Here is a 19,404-nt window from a genome sequence, read left to right as displayed (position 1 = left end):
ATTTAATAGTATGTGGTTTAATTTCTACAGATTTGTGAATTTTCCAGTTTTCCTTCTGTTACTGATTTCTAACTTCATCCCATTGTTGTCAGTGATGGTACTTTGTATAATATCTTTTCAATCTGTTGAGACTGAATTTGTGACCTAACACATGGTCTATCCTGCAGAATGTCCCGTGTTCCCTTGAGGAAAAAAAAGTCTTCCATTGTTGTTGGGTAAAGTGCTCTGTGTATGTCTGCTAGATCTAGTTGATTTATTGTGTTAAGTCTTCTATTTCCTTTTCTTCTGTCTGGTTGTTCTATCTGCTAATGAGAGTGGGGATTGAAATCTCCAACTATTATTGTACAACTGTGTATTTCTCTCAATTGTATCAATTTTATTTCATATATTTTGATGATCTGTTATCAGATGTGTAAATATTTCTAACTGTTATATCTTCTTGCTATATTGGACATTTTATTAATATATAATATCCCCTTTGTCTCTTGTAAGCTTTTTGATTTAAAGTGTCTTTTGTCTGATGTTAGTATAGCTACTCCTGTCTCTTTTGGTTACAATTAGCGTGGAATTTCTTTCTCTATCCTTTCACTTTCAACCTCTGTGTCTGATCTACAGTAAGTCTCTTAGAGACCGCATATAGCTGGATCTACGATTTAAAAAACAAATTCATTCTGCCATCAATTTCTGTCTTTGATTGAAGTTTAATTTACACTTCAAGTAATTACTGATAAGGAGGGACTTACTTCTGCATTTTGTTGTTTGTTTCCTGTATGGTTTGTAATCGCTTTGGTTCCTCATTTCCTGCATTCCTGACTTTTTGTGTTTAGCTGATTTGATTGTCTTTCATATATATATATATATATATTTTTTTTTTTTTTTTTTTTTTTTTTGGTAGTGAAACTTTTAATTCCCTTTTCATTTTCTTTTGTGCATATTCTCTAGTTATTTTCTTTGGGGTTACTATGGGGATTATATTTAATTAGCATTAAAGTTACAACACACTAATCTGACTTTACACCAGCTTAACTTCAATGGCATTAAAAACCTCAGCAGAATGGTTTTTTAAAAGTGAATAAATATGGAATTGTAAATTCAGATGAGGACTACCCAGGAAAGAGCAGGCTTTTGTGATGAGGAAAACAGGGTGGGCCTCATCAGAGGGATCAGCAAAGAGGGACCCTCTGAGGGGACATTTGCACAGAGTCCTAAAAGGCAGAGGAACTCGTTCCACAAGGCACGTAAGCAGAGCATTCCTGACAAAGACAGTAAGTCAAGTTCGGGCTGCCTAGTGAAAGTCAGTGTTGATGGCAAAAAGAACGGAACAGCAGATGGGCCCTGGCCACACAGGCTGGAGGGCCACAGGAAAGGCAGAGGGTGGGGGCCTTCCCCATCCAATGCAAGAGGAAGCCACAGAGGGCTCAATGCTGCCTAGTGACAAAGTTCCAATTCTGTTGGAAGAGGATCTTGCTGGTTATTCTGTAGCAGGGATTCAAGGGGGAAGAAAATGGAAGTGAGAAGCCTGGCAAGGAAGCTCCAGCAGCTCAAGGCCAGAAATAATGGCAGTCAGTCCCGGGTGGAGATGGAAAGCAAGGATGGGTTCCAGACATGCTTGTCACCTTCAACAAGGTGACATGGGGTCCCTGAGTCCGGGGCTGGAGTCCTTGCCCTACTGTGTACTCACAGGCTCTGCACCCTGGCTGTGTCACGTCCCCAAGCCTCCATTTCCTTCTCTGTAAAATGGGAATGACAAAATCCACCAGGTATGAGAAGGCAGTAAGGTGGAGGCACTTTGCCGTCTGAGACAGCTGGTGCATCATAAGCATTCCCATCTTCCCTTGGGGCCAGTGGTTGATGCTAATCTAATACATCAAAACATGAGATGCTATGAAACTTGGAGCAAACACTTGATGCCAAATTCTCCCAGCTTTGGCCACGTTATCAGCTCTCTGAGGCACTGTTAGCCCCCAGTCTGCCTTGGGGACAGGGTCCTGTCTCGGTTATGCCTTGGCAGTCAGGTCAGCATACGTGGGCGAGCCAGGCCTCTGACCACAGAGACCTAAGTGGGAGGGTGGGAGGGAGTGGGTGCCTGGCCATCAGCACAAATCACGCTATTTCCCATAACTTGGAGAGAAGTGTGTTGGAATGAAGGTGGCAACCAACTCTAGCAGGTTTCCTTCCAAATGTGGAGGGGTTAAGGAGACAGGGCCACTCCCATCCCACAGCCCCCCAGAAAACATGCTCTGGAGGGAAACAGATGGGCTCGCTGGCATCACGTTCTGCTCTCTGTTCCACAGGGCTTGTCTAATGACAGACCTCCTGGCCCAGCCACAATCCCTTCCCTTCCTCCTGGCTTAAAGGTTATATCACTTGCTAACAGAAAGCCCTTTTCTAAAACAGCCACAGGCAGGAGAGAATTCTTTGGATTTCCTAAAATAGGATTTGAGGGATTGAGAAAGGGAGGTGCTGGTGGAGGTGGTCTTGTTTAAACAAGGTGTCATGTCTGAATGGAACTTGTTTCTCAATTTACTGAATGGTGGTCCAGGGCTAGAGCGGCAAGAAAGGGCTGCTGCGGTGTGAGCCCACCCCTGCGAGGGGGCTGACGACTCTGCTTCCATTCGCCTTCTGGCTTGGATCAAAAGGGCCCGGAAACCATAAGTACAGACGACAGAAGGACTCAGAGTCATCACACCCAGCCCTTCTCACAGCAGGATCACCCTCATTAGGCAGCCTCCTCAGGAAACATCTCAATCCAAACTTCATGTGTTAGCTCTGGGTCTGCCCTCAGTCCCGGGCTCTTGAGCCACCAGCGTCTTAGAACAAGCAGCTGCAAGGGGTGAAGGGTGTTCAATCAAAGGCAAAAAAAAAAGAGCCCTTCAGTCTTTACAGCCCATGAGGGGTGCGGGGTGGGAGGGCCTGTCTCCATGTACCAACCCCATTCACTTCCCACTCCCTGCCTGGGATCCAACAGCCACCCCTGTCTGGATGATAAATTATGAAAGCAAGTATCAAAGTGGAAGCTCTGCCTTATTACTACCTTAGCTGTTGTAATGAATGTTTATTCCTTGCACTTGTGCCCTGGATAATTAAAAAAAGAGAGAGAGATAAAATAATCTGCAGATGAAAACATCTGGTGCAGAGCCAAGCCCCTCCAGCCCTCCACTGAGGTATGCTCCGGGCAGACTGGAGAATGCAGCCCGTCATTAACCGGCCACCGGGGAGACCTGGGTTTGTGCACATGAGGAACACGGAACTATTTCTCAGAAATGAGTATCATCAAAAGTTAACACTGAACTATTTCTCAGAGCTGAGCACCATCAAAAGTTAACTTAAGCAATTCCATTTCCAGGTGTATGCCCAAAAGAATTGAAAGCAGGGACTTGAACAGAGATTTGCACACCCACGTTCACAGCAGCATTATTCACAGTAGAAAAAGGTGGAAACAACCCAGGCATACACTGACGGGTGAATGGATAAGAAAAAGGTGGTGCGCGTACGTGCAAAGGGATACTACTCATCCTTAAAAAGGAAAGCCATCCTGGCACATGCCACAACATGAACTCTGTGCACATCATGCTGACTGAAGTAAGCCATTTGTCCACAAGAGGATACATACTGCATGATTCCACTTATATGAGGTATCTAGAGTCATCAGATTCATACAGTCAGAAAGTAGGATGGAGGCTGACAGGGCTGGGGGAGAGGGAAAGGGGGAAGATAGTGTTTAATGGGTAGGAAGTTTCCATTTTACGGACAGTGAAAAAGTTCTGGAGGTGGATGGGGGTGGTGGTTGCACAACAAGGTGAATGTGCTTTAGGCCACTGAGCTGGCACACATAAAAATGGTTCAGGTGGTGAATTTTGTATTACATATGTATTTTACTCCATTAAAAAAAAAAAACAGAAAGAGAAACTTGCAAAAAAAATTTTTTTAAGTTAATGGAACTTCCAGAGTTGCTGACTTTGAAGGAGGGGGTGGGAGCAGCATGGCACCCTCACATGCCCACTGAGACCACGTCGGAGAGCAGATCCCCGGCCCAGGGTCCCAGGGGCCTCCTTGGCAAGTGTGCCGTGCAGAAGAGCCTGGCATATGAGGAAACGTGTGGGTCCAGCGGCTCGACATGAGGCCTCTACTCTGAGTGCTGCCAAAGCAGCCTCCCTTCAGAGCACTGCAGGGGTGAGGGGCTTGGAGGAGACAGAGGGAGTTTCCTACACATAGAGACACGTCCCAAAAGCCAGTCCTGGAAAGTCTTCAACAAAACGGAAGACCAAGTACCAGAGATCTGTCCTCCTATCAAGCAGGATTGCCGTGGGGGTCCCCACACCCACTGGGCCCAGGATTGGGGTCCTCAACATTGATCTCCCTGTGGCTGGTTAGGGGAAAGAAAGGCTTGACATGGTGGTCATAGCTCTGCCAGTGACTTCCTGTGTGACCCTGGCAACGTCCCTGAGCCTCCCTGCTCTTGGGCCTCCTTCACCCTCTGGGAAACAAGCTGTGGGATCCCCACAAGGGGAGCATCAGTCCTGGTATCCTTTGTCCAGGCCACCACATGCCACCAGGCCTCCCAGCCACCACAGCCCCAGCTACACAACTACCAGAGTTGAGATCCCAGCAGGAATGGTGCATTGGGGGTTCATCCGGCTTTTGTGTCCTTTCCCAGTCACAGCCCTGCCCAATCTACCTCTAAAACACCAGAGGTCCCAGCAACATAACATCCACACACGGGCGAAGAGCCACCTGCAGACCCTGTCCAGCCACAAGGACCACCACCCTCTGCTATCCCCCCAGCACTCTGAGCCCCTCCTTTGGGCTTCATGTCAGAGCCAACTTCCTCCCTAGCACTTACCCCTGAGCTCCAGAGCTCATCACACCAAGCAAACAAGGGCGCCTGTGGCCTGGGCCAGCCCAGGCTCTGCACCTTCCCTAGACCTCAAGACCTTGGCTGCAGCCGGCCCAAAGGCCCTGCAGATTCTGGGGATAGGCATGTCATCTCCCTACCCTACAATACAACTCACGGCTGCTGTGTCCTCACTGAAAACTCAGGCCCTGGGTCATTCCCCACTGCACCCATGTCGTTTAACCTTGCCCTGTCCTCTCGCGTCACTCCCTTCCATAAGCGGCCTGACCATTTGAGGCCAGGCACCGTGCACTCACTGTGGCCAGAGCTAAATCCCTGACCTGCTGATAAGCAGGCTGAGAGAGGTTCTTCTGTTATGAGTGGCTGGGCAGGAGCCTGGCCCAGGCCTGAGGCTAAACCTCATACTCAGAACCTTCATACCCCTTTCCCTCTACAAAGTTCCCCTTGACCCAGATTCTACCGGACTGGGCTTCTCTCTCCTCTCCTTTAGCCAAGATCAGCAACTTGGCTATTTCTACAGCTGAGTTGTAGCTGTTTGTACTTCTTATTTCTCATTCACTTTTCAGTTTGTCCTCTTCAAGCATCTACCGACAACACTCCCTAACACCATCCCATCTGGCATTGTTAACCAGGCTCCTCCTGCACCTGTCACCCCTTCTTCAGCACAACCTCCTCCCAGGTCGTTGCCCCATCCCCCCCAGGGCTGGTGCTCCATGGGCTCTTTGGACAGCTTCTCTACCCACTGATACATTTCAGCCAGGCAGTGCTGCTCACTCCCCTACTTCAGCCGCCAGCTGTAGGCTGAAAAGCCCAGGTCCCTCTTTCCCACCAAGATCTCTGTCCTGATTTCCCACCTTGAATTCAGCTTGTCCAGAATGGAAACTCTATGCTGTGGCCCCAAAGTCATCACTCCTTTTCTCAGCCAATGGCTCCACCACCCACCCAGAGGCCCAGCTTGAAGCCTGGGTATAGTAGCCTGGATTTCTCTTGCCTCCTCTTCCTGCCTCTACAACCCCCACATCCTGCCAGTCACCAATTCCTGCAGCTCCTTCCTCTTACCCCAGCCCCTCCTCCATTCCTACTCCAACCTCTCCCACACTCACTCCAGCCCCAGTGCTCCACACACTGCTTCCCATTCCAATCCACCCTGCACGCAGCCGCTGGGCTGTTCTCCCTAACATCAACCTCGGCACATTGCTCCCCTTCCCTTCAGTGGTCCCACTTCTCAAGGTAGAGCCCCTGCTCCTCAAGATGCCCGGCCCTCCCTCCCTCACCAGGCCCTGTCCACATCTTCCACACCCTTATGGCTCCCCGTTCCCTCTATGTCAAATGACTTGGTCCTTAAGAACACCTGGGAAAATGAATGGATGGGTAAAGCTAGGATGCCCTTGAAGGTCCTTCAGTGTCTAACATTTGAGGAGTGCAGCCTCACCACCCACCCATCCCCATCCCCATTGGACAAATCGGACATAGACAGACGTGGGCATCCTAACTCCTTCCTTGGTTCCCTCAACTAGGCAACCTCTCTCCCCACTTCTCGCCACACAGTAAGCTTTTTTTTCCATAGAAGTTGGAATTTGTTCCTGCTGCTAGACTATGGACTCCTTGGAGCAGGGTCTGGGATTCACATGACTTTGCCGCTTGGAGTGGGTCTTACGCTTTTGGGAAGCCTTCTGTTAACAAGTGGCCCCATCACTGAGCAGATCTGGGCACTTCACACTACACCAGTGTGGAGCCGAGGGCAGGTGCTCTTCCATCGGGATGTCCCCCAGTTACTTGCCCTCCTCAATGCCCGGAATCACCAGGTTATGTTCCCGTATCCCCAGCCCAGCGTCTTCCTCACTTGAGGAGATGAGGACACAGCACCTGCTTCCAGATCTCTCATCAAGGAGAAAACAGAGCCCCCCACATCAGGACCCCGGCTCCGGACTCACCATGTTCATGACGGTCAGGATGAACCTCTGGGCGGCCTCAGCCCCGTGGTACTGCACCATGTCGGCGTCAGCCACCACCAGGGTCTCCACCGTGTGCTCGCTGGTGAGCCGGATAGCGTTCCTCCGCTCCCGCCAGTCCCGCGAAGGCCTGCCCCGCCTGGGCTTCTTCTTTTCTAGAAAATGATGGAAACATTTGTGCAGTCCTTGGCTTACCGACTTCCAAAACCATGCAGTGAACAGGCCTTCCGTCAAGCCTGCCCGAGAGAGTGGTCAGTCTCAACAGGCCTAGAGGGGCCAGCACTCAGCAAGCTCCACCGTCATGTGGGTGCCCCGAGTTCACTCACATGGGGTGGTGCTGGCCCAACAGAAGGGCAAGAGCTATGAGGCCAGATGAGGGGCCCACACCCAACTCCCACCAAGCTGAGGAGGCCAATGGGGCTGAGGGGCACAGAGGAGAAAACCCACCCCTTCAGAGAAGCATGGAGAGCGGCCAAGTACGCACAGAAAAGGAGGCCTGGACCCAGCGGGCAGGGGTCTGAAAGGCCACACCCAAGGTGGATAACTGGACCAAGGAAGCTGGGCGGAGGGGACAGGACACTCCCCTGGGGGCTGGCATCCCAGTAACTCTTCTCGGACTCAGGAATCAGGAGCCACAAATATTGGTAGGCATAAAAACACTATGTTTTTTTAAAAAATACATAATCAGAAGAAAAATCATAACACCCACATCCAGGCTAAAATGTAAATCTTCCCTTTCCTCACAATAGGGAAGGATTAGTAGTAAATGGTGAGTAATTCTCCATTGATTCTTTAGATAACCTATATCCCTGTAAAATCTTACTTTGATAAACAGCTACTGTTATGAAAGAGCCCACACCTACAGGTCCAAATCTGCCATAGTCTTTGTATACGGAAACACGTCTGATCAACACAACAGGTTGATATGAACAGCACGCATTTTCAGAATCCGAATATAAACAGGAAGGCTCTTTCATTTGATAGTTATTTCCATGTTAGCACTAGCCTATATGGACACATCTCTGCTCCACACAGTCTACATATGCACCAACCGGCTTCATAAAGTGACCCAATCATTCCAGGACCAAAAGTGGATACAGCAGGCCCTCTTCATCTGTAGGGGCTATGTTCCAAGACTCCCAGTGGATCCCTGGAACCATAGACAGTACCGACCCCTACATCTACTAGACTACGTTATGCCCTATGCATACATACCTACGATAACGTGTCATTTATAAATTAGGCATAGTAAGAGATTTACAATAACTAATGGAATTATAACAATACACTGTAATAAAAGTTATGTGAATGAGGTATCTCTCTCAAAATCTCTTATTATACTGTACTCACCCATTTTTGATCCCTGGTTGACCATGAATAAATGAAACTATGGAAAGTGAAACCACAGATAAGAGGTAACTACTGTATTATGAAATAATCTGAGATATGGGTTGTAATTTACAAACAAAAATGGCTATATGACAATTACAATCACAAAAAAGTGGCAAAAAATAGAAATATACAACTATAGATAAAGCCAACAGCCGTAAAAAGGCATACAGCCATTAAAGTGATACCATGAAGATGACTTAGAGATCTAGAGAGAAGCTGATATAAATCTGCATATATAGTTAGATCATGATTTTGCAAAAATCTTACATACAAGTATCTTCAGGCCCCAAAGGAAAATAAACACTAAAACACCTGGGAAGAACCAAAATATGAATAGTGACATGTGATCTTCATTTTCCTATTTTCCTCTGTATTTCCCAGATTTATATAATATGCAGGTATTACTATGTTTTAAAGAAATATCATTGAGTTTGAGAAAAACACAGGCATCACTTTTAAACTCTAAAACAATAAAACAGAAGCCCTCGAGGGAGAAAAGTATGCCATCTGATTTATCACAAAACTGCAAAATGAAGTCTTCTCAGCCCTGCAGGATGGGCCTCCTCCCTCAGAGCCAGGCCTATCTCCCCTCAAGCCTTCCAGGCCTCAGTGATGGAATAAGGGAAGAAAGCATCCATTCGAACACAAAATCAAGGTCCTAGGTGGCTCTGCCTTTGCACGTTGGCAGAAGGAAAGAGGCAGCTGGTGGAGAATCTAGTGACCTACACCCACACTCACCAGCCAGGTTATCTCTGGCCTGACCAGCCTGGAATCTGTGAAGAGCCACCTTGTTTCCATTTGAAAGGTACAGAGCTGATGGGCCACCCAAGCAGGAGCTCTGTCGCAACCAGCACACCCTCGTTCTCCCAGGCGATCACCAACTGCAGATGCTCCCCACGTTGGTTATTCGGTACCTGTTTTCACACCTTGTCATATATTTTTAAGTTCTAGTACAGAAAGAACTGCGTTCCTAGCATGGCCCAAAGGACACATTAGGAATACTTCTCCAGGAGCCAGCTAGCATCAACATGTGAGAGCTGAGAGCTCTCTAAGAAAAGTAACCCAGTCCCAGACCAAAGGGACAGGTTGTTCCTGGACACTTAACATTTCAGCATCCTGCACTGCACTGGGTACAGTGGCTCATGCCTGTAATCCCAGCACTTTGAAAGGCCAAGGAGGGCAGACCACTTTCGGTCAGGAGTTTGAGACCAGCCTAACCAACCTGGCGAAACTCCCGTCTCTACTAAAATTACAAAAATTAGACAGGCATGGTGGTGCCTGCCTGTAATCCCAGCCACTCGGGAGGCTGAGGCAGGATAATTGCTTGAACCTGGGTGGCAGACGTTGCAGTGAGCCAAGATCACACCACTGCACTCCAGCCTGGGCAATAGAGCAAGACTCCATCTTAAAAAAAAAAAAAAATCCTGTACTGGGTATGTGTCTTTCAAGTTTACAAAGAAAAACTAGTAAGACCTGTGCCTCCCTAGGCCTTAGAGAGCTAACCTAACAGGGTGCCGTAAAGAGTGACACACTCTGAGTTAACACATGCCCCGAATGCGGAGTAACAGGTAAACGGGCAGGTGCGCTGTGGTTTTCACAAGCTTCCACTAATGATTGTCATTGGCTCCTTTCCCCCATTCCCTAGCACACAGGTGGTGGGAAATAAATGCTCACCGAACGAATGCATGCAGTGGGTAAAGGGGTGAATAATGACACTTGCTCAAAAGCCCCATGTGAGTGCAGGGCAGGGCTTGCCACAAAATGAGTGTTGAAACCCCTGGATTTTGGAACTGCAGACAAGAGACTGTGGACTTGCATTCCTTCCCAATGGAAGTGTCCTTCCTGGGGTGCTGGCAAGTGAGAACAGGAGCATTGAGGGGTGGGAGGCTAGAGGGCACCTTAGCCTTCTCCTCCCTCCCTGATCTCAACCACTCCCTCAGCAGAGACCCACAGCCATCATTTTTGATGGTCATTCCTTTTCCTACAGGGAGAAAAGAACCCCAGTAAACTTTTACCTTTAATTCCCTAAACTGCAAAAATATGCTTGATAATGTTACACAGATGCCAATATTCACAGATGATAGCATCTTCAAAAGAAAGAAGAAAAACACTAATTTCAGAATAACACATGTGCTGGATTCTGACCTCACCAGAGAGGTCAAAGTGCAGGTGGGTGGGCGTGTGGCCAGCCGGGGAGTGCTCCAAGCTCTGCTCGTGACCAGCGGTCTCCAGCTGCTGTAGGAATGAAGGGTGGCTCTTGCCCTACTGATGAGGACATCGCAGTCATGTCAGGCCTCAAGCCTTCTCCTGTTGTCACAGACACCAGGAATCATTCTTGAAGTCAAGCCCAGCAGTTTCTTTTGCCAGCACCTTGCTGGAGTTGGTACTGACTTGGAAGATTTTCAGTCTCTGGCTTCATATTATTTTTCTTACATCTCTTTCCCTTTGCCTCAGTTATCCATTAGAAAAGAAAATTTTATGTATTTATGTAAGATACCTCAAATCCTTCTGGAACAAGATGAAGAGAAAAAGACAGAAATGTACTTTTAGAATCTTCAAATTATAATTTACTCTAGACGTTGGGGGACTGCTAAAAATGTTGAGCAAATACATAAACTGTCATTGTAGTTACTAGTTCGCCACTTTGAAAACTGAAAAAATAAAAACAATAACTATCTCAACTGTGAATTATCAAAGCTCTGTATGGAACAGATACTCCTTTAGTTTAGAAAGGATACAGTATCCAGGTATTTATTAGGGAAAAACAATACGTAGATCAAAAAACACTTGGCATGAAAATTCAAAACCACAACCCCTCTCAGAATTCCTTTACTTCCTGCTACACAAGAAGAATCCTTGCATCTCAAATTCTACCAATGCCATTTCCAAGGAAGACCTGGGGAAGGGGTGAGTTGAACAGGCAAGGAGTAGCCTGCTCTTGCCACAGACCTCTGAAATCCTCGCTGCAGGAGATCCCACAACCCGCACGAATGCTTGAGCTGGCAGGGAGAGCTGCTGAGAGAGGTGGCAGGGGCAGGACTCCAGCCTGTGTGGAGCCCAGAGGGTTTTGTGTGGGAACAGGCACAGTGGAGCATGGCCAGGATGCCTATCCCCCAAGTCTTACCAAGATCTTCTAGGTGGCTTTAGCCTTTGGGTGACTGCTGGACCTGCATAGATCAGGGTGGTCTTGCCCATAGGATAAGGACAGTCTGATCTGAGCACCACCCACCATGTGCCAGCCTCCCCTAGAGCCCCAGCATGGTCACACCAGCTTCCAGCACAGCCTTCAATGCCCAAACAGGGTGCTTCCCAGGGGCAGCCCATCATAGCTCCTTCATGGGCAGACTGCAGCTAACCACTGGAGAGCTCCAGCAGACCAGCCTCCACTGATGCGACCAGCCCACAAGCAGCCTCCCCAACAGCTTTGTCAGCAAACACTCATCCACAGATCCCTGACACTGCTTTGCTGGCACACACGTATCGGCAGGCTTCACCTCCCCTCCCCCTAAAACATGAATGTGCATGTGCACCCTGCTGCCCTACCATTGATGGCAGAGCACATCCCACCGCCCTATGCACCTCCACTGGGACTCCACTGCTGCTGAGGCACAGGCAGTCTGACATGCCACCATGGCTGCTGGCACATAGGAGCAAGCACAGATCCCACTTCCACTGCTTCTATGAAGTACTGTGGCCAGCACCCCACATCGGAGTGTTGGGGCCAGCAGACCAGGAACACCTCAGCCTCTCCAGTGCATCAGGTTACTGACTGCAGGTGACCAGAAAACAAAGCTGGGAAACTCATACCAGCACCTGAGAGTTAAAGCACAGAGCCCATGGGTGCTAAGCTGAGCCTTAGCCCTCTGAAATCTTCCAGAATAGAAGCCAGTCAGCTGAGCTCACCTTATGCCACAATCAAATGCCTAACGGCATCAAAAAAACCATCCAAAGGTTGGTTTCAAAGAGTAAAGAAACATCAGCCCATGGAGATGGAAAAAATACAGTATAAACACACTGGCAACTCAAAAAGCCAGAGTGTCTTACCTCCAAATGACCACACTAGATGGTTCTTAACCAGGCTGAAATGACAGACACAGAATTCAGAATATGGAGAGCAATAAAGATCATTGAAATACAGGAGAAAGTTGAAACCCAGTCTAAGGAATACAAAATGATATAGAAGCTAAAAGATGAAACAGCCATAAGAAAGATCTGATGGACTTTGGGAGGCCGAAGTGGGTGGATCACAAGGTCAAGAGATCAAGACCATCCTGGCCAACCTGGTGAAACCCCGTCTCTACTGAAAATACAAAAATTAGCTGGGCATGGTGGCACACACCTGTAGTCCCAGCTACTCAGGAGGCTGGGGTGAGAGAATCACTTGAACCCAGGAGGCAGAGGTTGCAGTGAGCCAAGATCACGCCACCGCTCTCCAGCCTGGTGACAGAGCAAGACTCCATCTCAAAAGAAAAAAAAAGATCTGATGGAGCTGAAAATCTCACTACAAGAATTTCATAATGCAATCGCAAGTATTAACAGCAGAACACACCAAGCTGAGGAAGGAATCAGAGAGTTCGAAGACTGGTTCTCTGAATTAACTCAGGCAGACAAGCTAAAGAAAAAAAGAATGAAGAAAACCTCAAGAAATATGGAATTATGTAAAGAGACCAAATTGATGAGCCGTTGGCATCCTTGAAAGAGAAGGAGAGAAAGCAAGCAACAGGGAAAACATATTTGAGGATATCATCCACGAAAATTCCCCCAACCTCACTAGAGAGGACAACATTCAAATTCAGGAAATACAGAGAACCCCTCAAAGATCCTAAACAAGATGACCATCCCCAAGACACACAGTCATCAGATTGTCCAAGGTTGACATAAAATAAAGAATATTAAAGGCAACTAGGGAGAAGAGGTTGGTCAGCTACAAAGGGAACCCCATCAGGCTAACAGCAGACCTTTCAGCAGAAATTCTATAAGCAAGGAGAAATTACAGGCCTGTACTCCAATCAAGAATTTGATATCCAGCCAAATTAAGCTTCATAAGTGAAAGAGAAATAAGATCCTTTTCAGCAAAGCAAATGCTAAGGGAATTTAATACCACCAGACCTGCCTTAAAAGATGTCCTTAAGGGACTGTTAAATACGGAAAGGAATGACTGTTAATGGCCACCACAAAAACACACTTAAGTAGGTAAACCACCAACACTATGAAGCAACTACACAATCAAGTCTATGTAATAACCAGCTAGCAACATGATGACAGGATGAAATCTGTATTTATCAATATTAACTTTAAATATAAACAAACTAAAGGCCCCAATCAAAAGTCACAAAGTGACAAGTTGGATAAAGAAGCATGACACAACTGTATGCTGTCTTCAAGAGACCCATCTCACATGCAATGACACCCACAGGCTCAGAGTAAAGGGATGGAGAAACATCTACCAAGTAAATGGAAAACAAAACAAAACAAAAAAACAAGAGTCGCTGTTCTAATTTCAGACAAAACAGGCTTTAAGCCAACAATAATATTTTTAAAAAGACAAAGAAGGGCATTACATAATGATAAGGGGTTCAATTCAACAAGAACACTTAACTATTCCAACTATATATGCACCCAACACAGAAGCAGATTCATAAAACAAGTTCTTAGAGACCTACAAAGAGACGCAGATAACTACATAGTAAGAGCTGGAGACTTCAACACCCTACTGACAGTATTACATAGATCATCAAGGCAGAAAACTAATAAAGATATTCAGGACGTGAACTCAACACTTGACCAAATGGATCTAGCAGACAACTAGAAAACTCTACACCCAAAACCAATAGAATATACATTCTTCTCATCTGCACATGCCACATACTCTAAAATCTACCACACAATCAGCCATAAGACAATTCTCAGCACATTCACAAAAAAACCAAAATTATACCAGTCACACTCTCAGAACAGTGCAATAAAAATAGAAATCAATACTAAGAAGATCAGTCAAAACCATACAATTACATGGAAATTAAACAAGCTGTACCTGAATGACTTCTGGGTAAACAATGAAATTAAGGCAGAAATCAATGAATTTTTTGAAACTAATGAGAAAAAAGATACAACATACCAAAATCTCTGAGAAACAGCTAAAGCAGAAGATGAAGGTTTAAATGCCAAATGCTCTCATCAAAAAAGTTAGAAAGATATGAAATTAATGATCTGACATCACACCTTGAGGAACTAGAAAAACAAGAGCAAACCAACCTCAATGCTAGCAGAAGACAAGAAATAACCAAAATCACAGCTGAACTGAATAAAATTGATATGAAAAACAAAAGATCAACAAAACCAGAGCTTTGTTCTTTGAGAGTAAATAAGATTGGTAGACCTCTAGCTAGACTAATAAAAAAAGAGAGAAGATCCAAATAAACCCAATCATAAACGACAAAGAGGACGTTACCAGTAACTCCACAGAAATACAAAAAACTTTTAAAGACTACTATGAATACCTCTATTCACACAAACTAGAAAACCTGGAAGAAACTAACTGATGAATTCCTGGAAACATTCATTCTCCCAAGATTGAACCAGGAAGAAACTGAATCCCTGAAAAACCAATAACAAGTTCCAAAATTGAATCAGTAATAGAAAGCCTACCAATCAGAAAAAGCCCAGGACCAGATAGATTCACAGCCAGATTCTACCACATGTATAAAGAGCTGGTACCATTCCTACTAAAAGCATTACAAAATATGAAGGAGGAGGGACTCCTCCTTAACTCATTCTACATGGTCAGCATCATTCTGATGCCAAAACCTTGCAGACACACACACACACACACACACACACACTTAAGGCCAATGTCCTTGATGAACACAGATGCAAAAATCTTCAACAAAATACTAGCAAACTGAATCCAGCAACACATCAAAACCTAATTCACCATGATCAACCAGGCTTTATTCCTGGGATGCAAGGTTGGTTCAACATATGCAAATCAATAATTGTGATTCATCACATAAACAGAAATAAAACCCAAAGCCATATGATCATCTCAATAGATGCAGAAAAAGGCTTTTGATAAAATTCAACATCCTTTTATGTTAAAAACCCTCCACAAACTAGGTATTGAAGGAGCATACCTCAAAATAGTAAGAGCCATCTATGACAAACCCATCGCTCATCATACTCAATGGGCAAAAGCTGAAAGCATACCCCTTGAGAACTGTAACAAGACAAGGATGCCCACTCTCATGACTCCTATTCGTCATAGTACTGGAAGTCCTAGCCAGAGCATTCAGGCAAGAGAAAGAAATAAAAGACATCATATAGGAAGAGAGTAAGTCAAACCATCTCTGCTTGCAGACATTACGATTTTACAACTAGAAAATCCCATAGTCTCTACCCCCAAAAGCTCCTAGATCTGATAAACAACTCCAGCAAAGTTTCAGATACATAATCAATGCGCAAAAATCAGTACCATTTCTACACACCAACGACATCCAAGATGAGTGCCAAATCAATGCAATCCCACTAACAATAACAACAACAAAAAATAAAATATCCAGGAATAACACGCAAAATCTCTACAGGGAGAACTACAAAACACTTCTCAAAGAAATCAGAGATGACACAAACAAATGGAAAATCATTCCACGGTCTTGGATAGGAAGAAACAATATTGTTAAAATAGCCATACTGTCCAAAGCAATTTATAGATTCAACGTTATTCCTATCAAACTACCAAAGACATTCTTCACAGGATTAGAAAAAAACTATTCTAAAATTCATATGGAACCAGAAAAGAGCCTGAATAGCTAAAGCAATTCTAAGCAAAAAAAACAAAGAAGGAGGCATGACATTACCGGACTTTATATACTACAAGGCTGGAGTAACCAAAACAGCATGGCACTTGTACAAAAACAGATACACAGACCAATGGAACAGAATAGAGAGCCCAGAAATAAAGCTGCACACCTACAGCTACTTGATCTCTGAAAAAGGCAACAAAAACAAGCACTAGGGAAAGGACTTTCTATTCAATAAATGGTGCTGAAATAACTTATTTGCAGAAGATTAAAATTGGACCCCTTCCTTTCACCATATACAAAAATTAACTCGGGGTGGATTAAATGCTTAAATGTAAAACCTAAAACTATAAAAACCCTGGAAGAAAACCTAGGAAATACCATTCTATACATAGGCCCTCCTTACCAAAGATTTCATGACAAAGATGCCAAAAGCAATCGCAACAAAAACAAAAATTGACAAATAGGGCCTAATTAAACTAAAGAGCCCTTGCACAGCAAAAGAACCTATCAACAGAATAAACACACAACCCACAGACTGAGAGGAAATATTTGCAAACTATGTATCTGACAAAGGTCTAATATACAGAATCTATAAGGAACGCAAATTAACAAGCGCAAAACAAATCCCATTAAAAAGTAGGCAAAGGACAGGAACAGATACTTTTCAAAAGAAGACATACACATGGCCAACAAGCATATGAAAAATTATTCAACATCACTAATCATCAGAGGAATGCAAATCAAAACCACAGTGAGATACCATCTCATACCAGTTAGAATGGCTATTATTAAAAAGGAAAAAACTAGCAGATGCTGGCGAGGTTGTAGAGAAAAGGAAATGCTTTATACACTGCTGGTGGAAATGTAAATTAGTTTCAGCTACTATGAAAATAAATTTGGAAATTTCTCAAAGAATTTTAACACAGAACTACCATTCAACCCATTATTGAGTATATACCCAAAGGAATATAAATCGTTCTAACAGGAAGACCCATGCACATGTATGTTCATCACAACACTATTCACAACAGCAAACACCTGGAGTCAATCTAGATGCCCATCAGCGGTAGACTGGTAAACAAAATGTGGTACATATACACCAGGAAATACTACGCAGCCGTAAAAAAGAATGAGATCGTGTCCTCTGCAGCAACATAGATGGAGCTAAAGACCATCATCCTAAGCGAACTAACACCAGAACAGAAAACCAAATACTGCATGTTCTCACGTGTAAGTGGGAGTTAAACACTCACTACACATGGCCACAAAGAAGGGAACTACCTATCAGGTACTATGCTTATTTGCCTAGGTGATGAAATAATATGTACACCAAACCCCCACGATGCGATTTACTTGTGTAACAAACCTGCACATGTACCCCTGAAACTAAAATAAAAGTTAAAAAAAGAAAATACAAATATACCAACAAAAGGTCCACATGGTAGCTCTTGTGATAAAAATTATAAGAGACACTAACCCCATGTGCACAGAGCTGCCCACCAACGCACTGAGTCAGGACTACATCCCATTCTATAGATGTGCAAACTGAGGCACAAGGAGATCTGTTAAATATCTTGCCCAACACCACTAACCCAGTTGACTGGGACTCCAGCCCAGGCATCCTTATCACCATTCATTCTGCCCTGAAATTTGGTTCTGGGTTTCCTAAAACCAGAGGGGGAAGAAGAGAATCATACTGGATTATAGGTTTGTCATTCTCTTCCAGCAGGATGAAGGATACCATTCCTTAGGGACAGATAATATTCTCCAAACACCAACTTCCCAAATAAAAATACCAAGGAAGACCCCACAGAGGGACCATCCGGTGATACAATAGGCAGTATTGTCGACATCATTTTATGGCAAATGTGATCATGAATTTTGTTTAATTATATCTTATAGGAAGCTTCAAGAATGCCAAAGGGCCTAAAATTAAAATACTCATCAAAGGGAATTCCAGAAAGTGTTCAATCTTTGTGTTCCAAGTCAGTAGCCTCAGGGGTCCCTTGGTCCAGGGAGAGCTATTATCGCACCCAGAAGAGGGGCCGAGAAAAAGGGGGGAGGATGGGAGTGGGGGAACAGAACTCCAAGAAAGGCCAATGACAGAGGTGGCCCAAGCTGGCAGGAAGAGGTGAGGTAGTGACTTTAGTTTCCTGAATCAGAATGGCACTGGTCGGCAGGTGGTCCTGTTTTTTACTGGGTGGCATGACCTAGGAAGGGCCCCAATGGGCAGCCCGCCTTAAGTGCAAAGAGTCTGTGGTCCCCAGGGCTTGGCTGTTACATAGAACACATGGATGGAGATAATGCTTTTTTTCTGTACCTGCCCCATCAAAAACAAATTCAAACTTATAAATTAGAAGTAACCGTGGGAATGGCAAAACCTCTCAGAACAGACTGAACAGAAGACTAGAACTCTGGAGGTCACCCAGTGTGCCCCAGGATCCCCCAGCCATCCCACCGCAGATAGGGGGTCTGGACAGCCAACCTCAAGGGGCCTTGGAATGCCTCCTGGCCACCTACCCCCAGCTCTCCTCCTCCAGGCTACACAGCTATTACTGTGCACTTTGAGAGTCTACGCTTGCCTTATTGACTAGACTACAGGGACCCAAACATTAACCTTGGGACCTATCCCAACACCTAGCACTGTCTGGTTTACAGTAGTAATTCAGTAGGCATAGTTATTGCATGATTTGTTTAAAACTCTTTGAAATTCCTAATAACAAGATCAGTTTCAGGAAACTTAACATACATGTCCTGAAATGAAATACGAGTCACTTCCTCCACCTGAAAGGAAGGGGGCAACGCTAGTCATAAGGTGCCCAACTTTGACATAGGACAGAGCTGGTTAGCATCTGCCCATGGACTTCCAGGGTGACAGTGGGTGAGTTTCCTTGTCTATAAGGCAAGATGATAATCATTCTGCCCTCTTAAGGTAGATGTGGGAATAAGAGACCCACGCTCAGCCTCTAACACAGGGTCAGATATATAATAACACAACCAAATCATGCCACTAGTCTTATTTCTATCATCTGCATGGCACTGCCATTATTGCTGTTAATTATTAGGGTCTAAGTACTGATTTGAAAATTTTGCATGCCCCCAGAACCAAATAGCAAACTTGGATTGTTTTTATGAACACTACAGGTCTGAATGGTCATATTCTCCAGTCTGAACACTCACCAAAAACTTGCCTTCCATATTTCCTCCTCTGCAGGAGGCATGAAAGAACTTCTCTCCTAGGGCCACCCTCCATCACAAAAAAGTGAATTGGAACTGATACAAAAATAACAGTTTGGACCAGATGCAGTGGCTCATACCTGTAATCCCAGAGCTATGGGAGGCCAAGGTAGAAGGATCCCCTGAGCCTAGGAGTTTGAGACCAGCATGGAAGAAAAAAAAAAAA

General features: G+C 45.1%; 1 protein-coding gene across 1 annotated transcript in view; it reads right to left on the bottom strand.

The window, feature by feature from the left end:
- Positions 1-19,404, bottom strand: part of ADAMTS17 (ADAM metallopeptidase with thrombospondin type 1 motif 17) — a 361,941-nt gene that overhangs the window by 294,773 nt on the left and 47,764 nt on the right. The window contains exon 4 of the mRNA XM_030813849.1: positions 6,790-6,962. Coding sequence (XP_030669709.1) covers positions 6,790-6,962 — 173 coding nt within the window. The remainder of the gene's footprint in view (positions 1-6,789; positions 6,963-19,404) is intronic.

The sequence above is a fragment of the Nomascus leucogenys genome, chromosome 6 (assembly GCF_006542625.1).
Source record: "Nomascus leucogenys isolate Asia chromosome 6, Asia_NLE_v1, whole genome shotgun sequence".
NCBI classification, from domain to species: domain Eukaryota; kingdom Metazoa; phylum Chordata; class Mammalia; order Primates; family Hylobatidae; genus Nomascus; species Nomascus leucogenys.
This window is presented reverse-complemented; position numbering and strand designations above follow the sequence as displayed.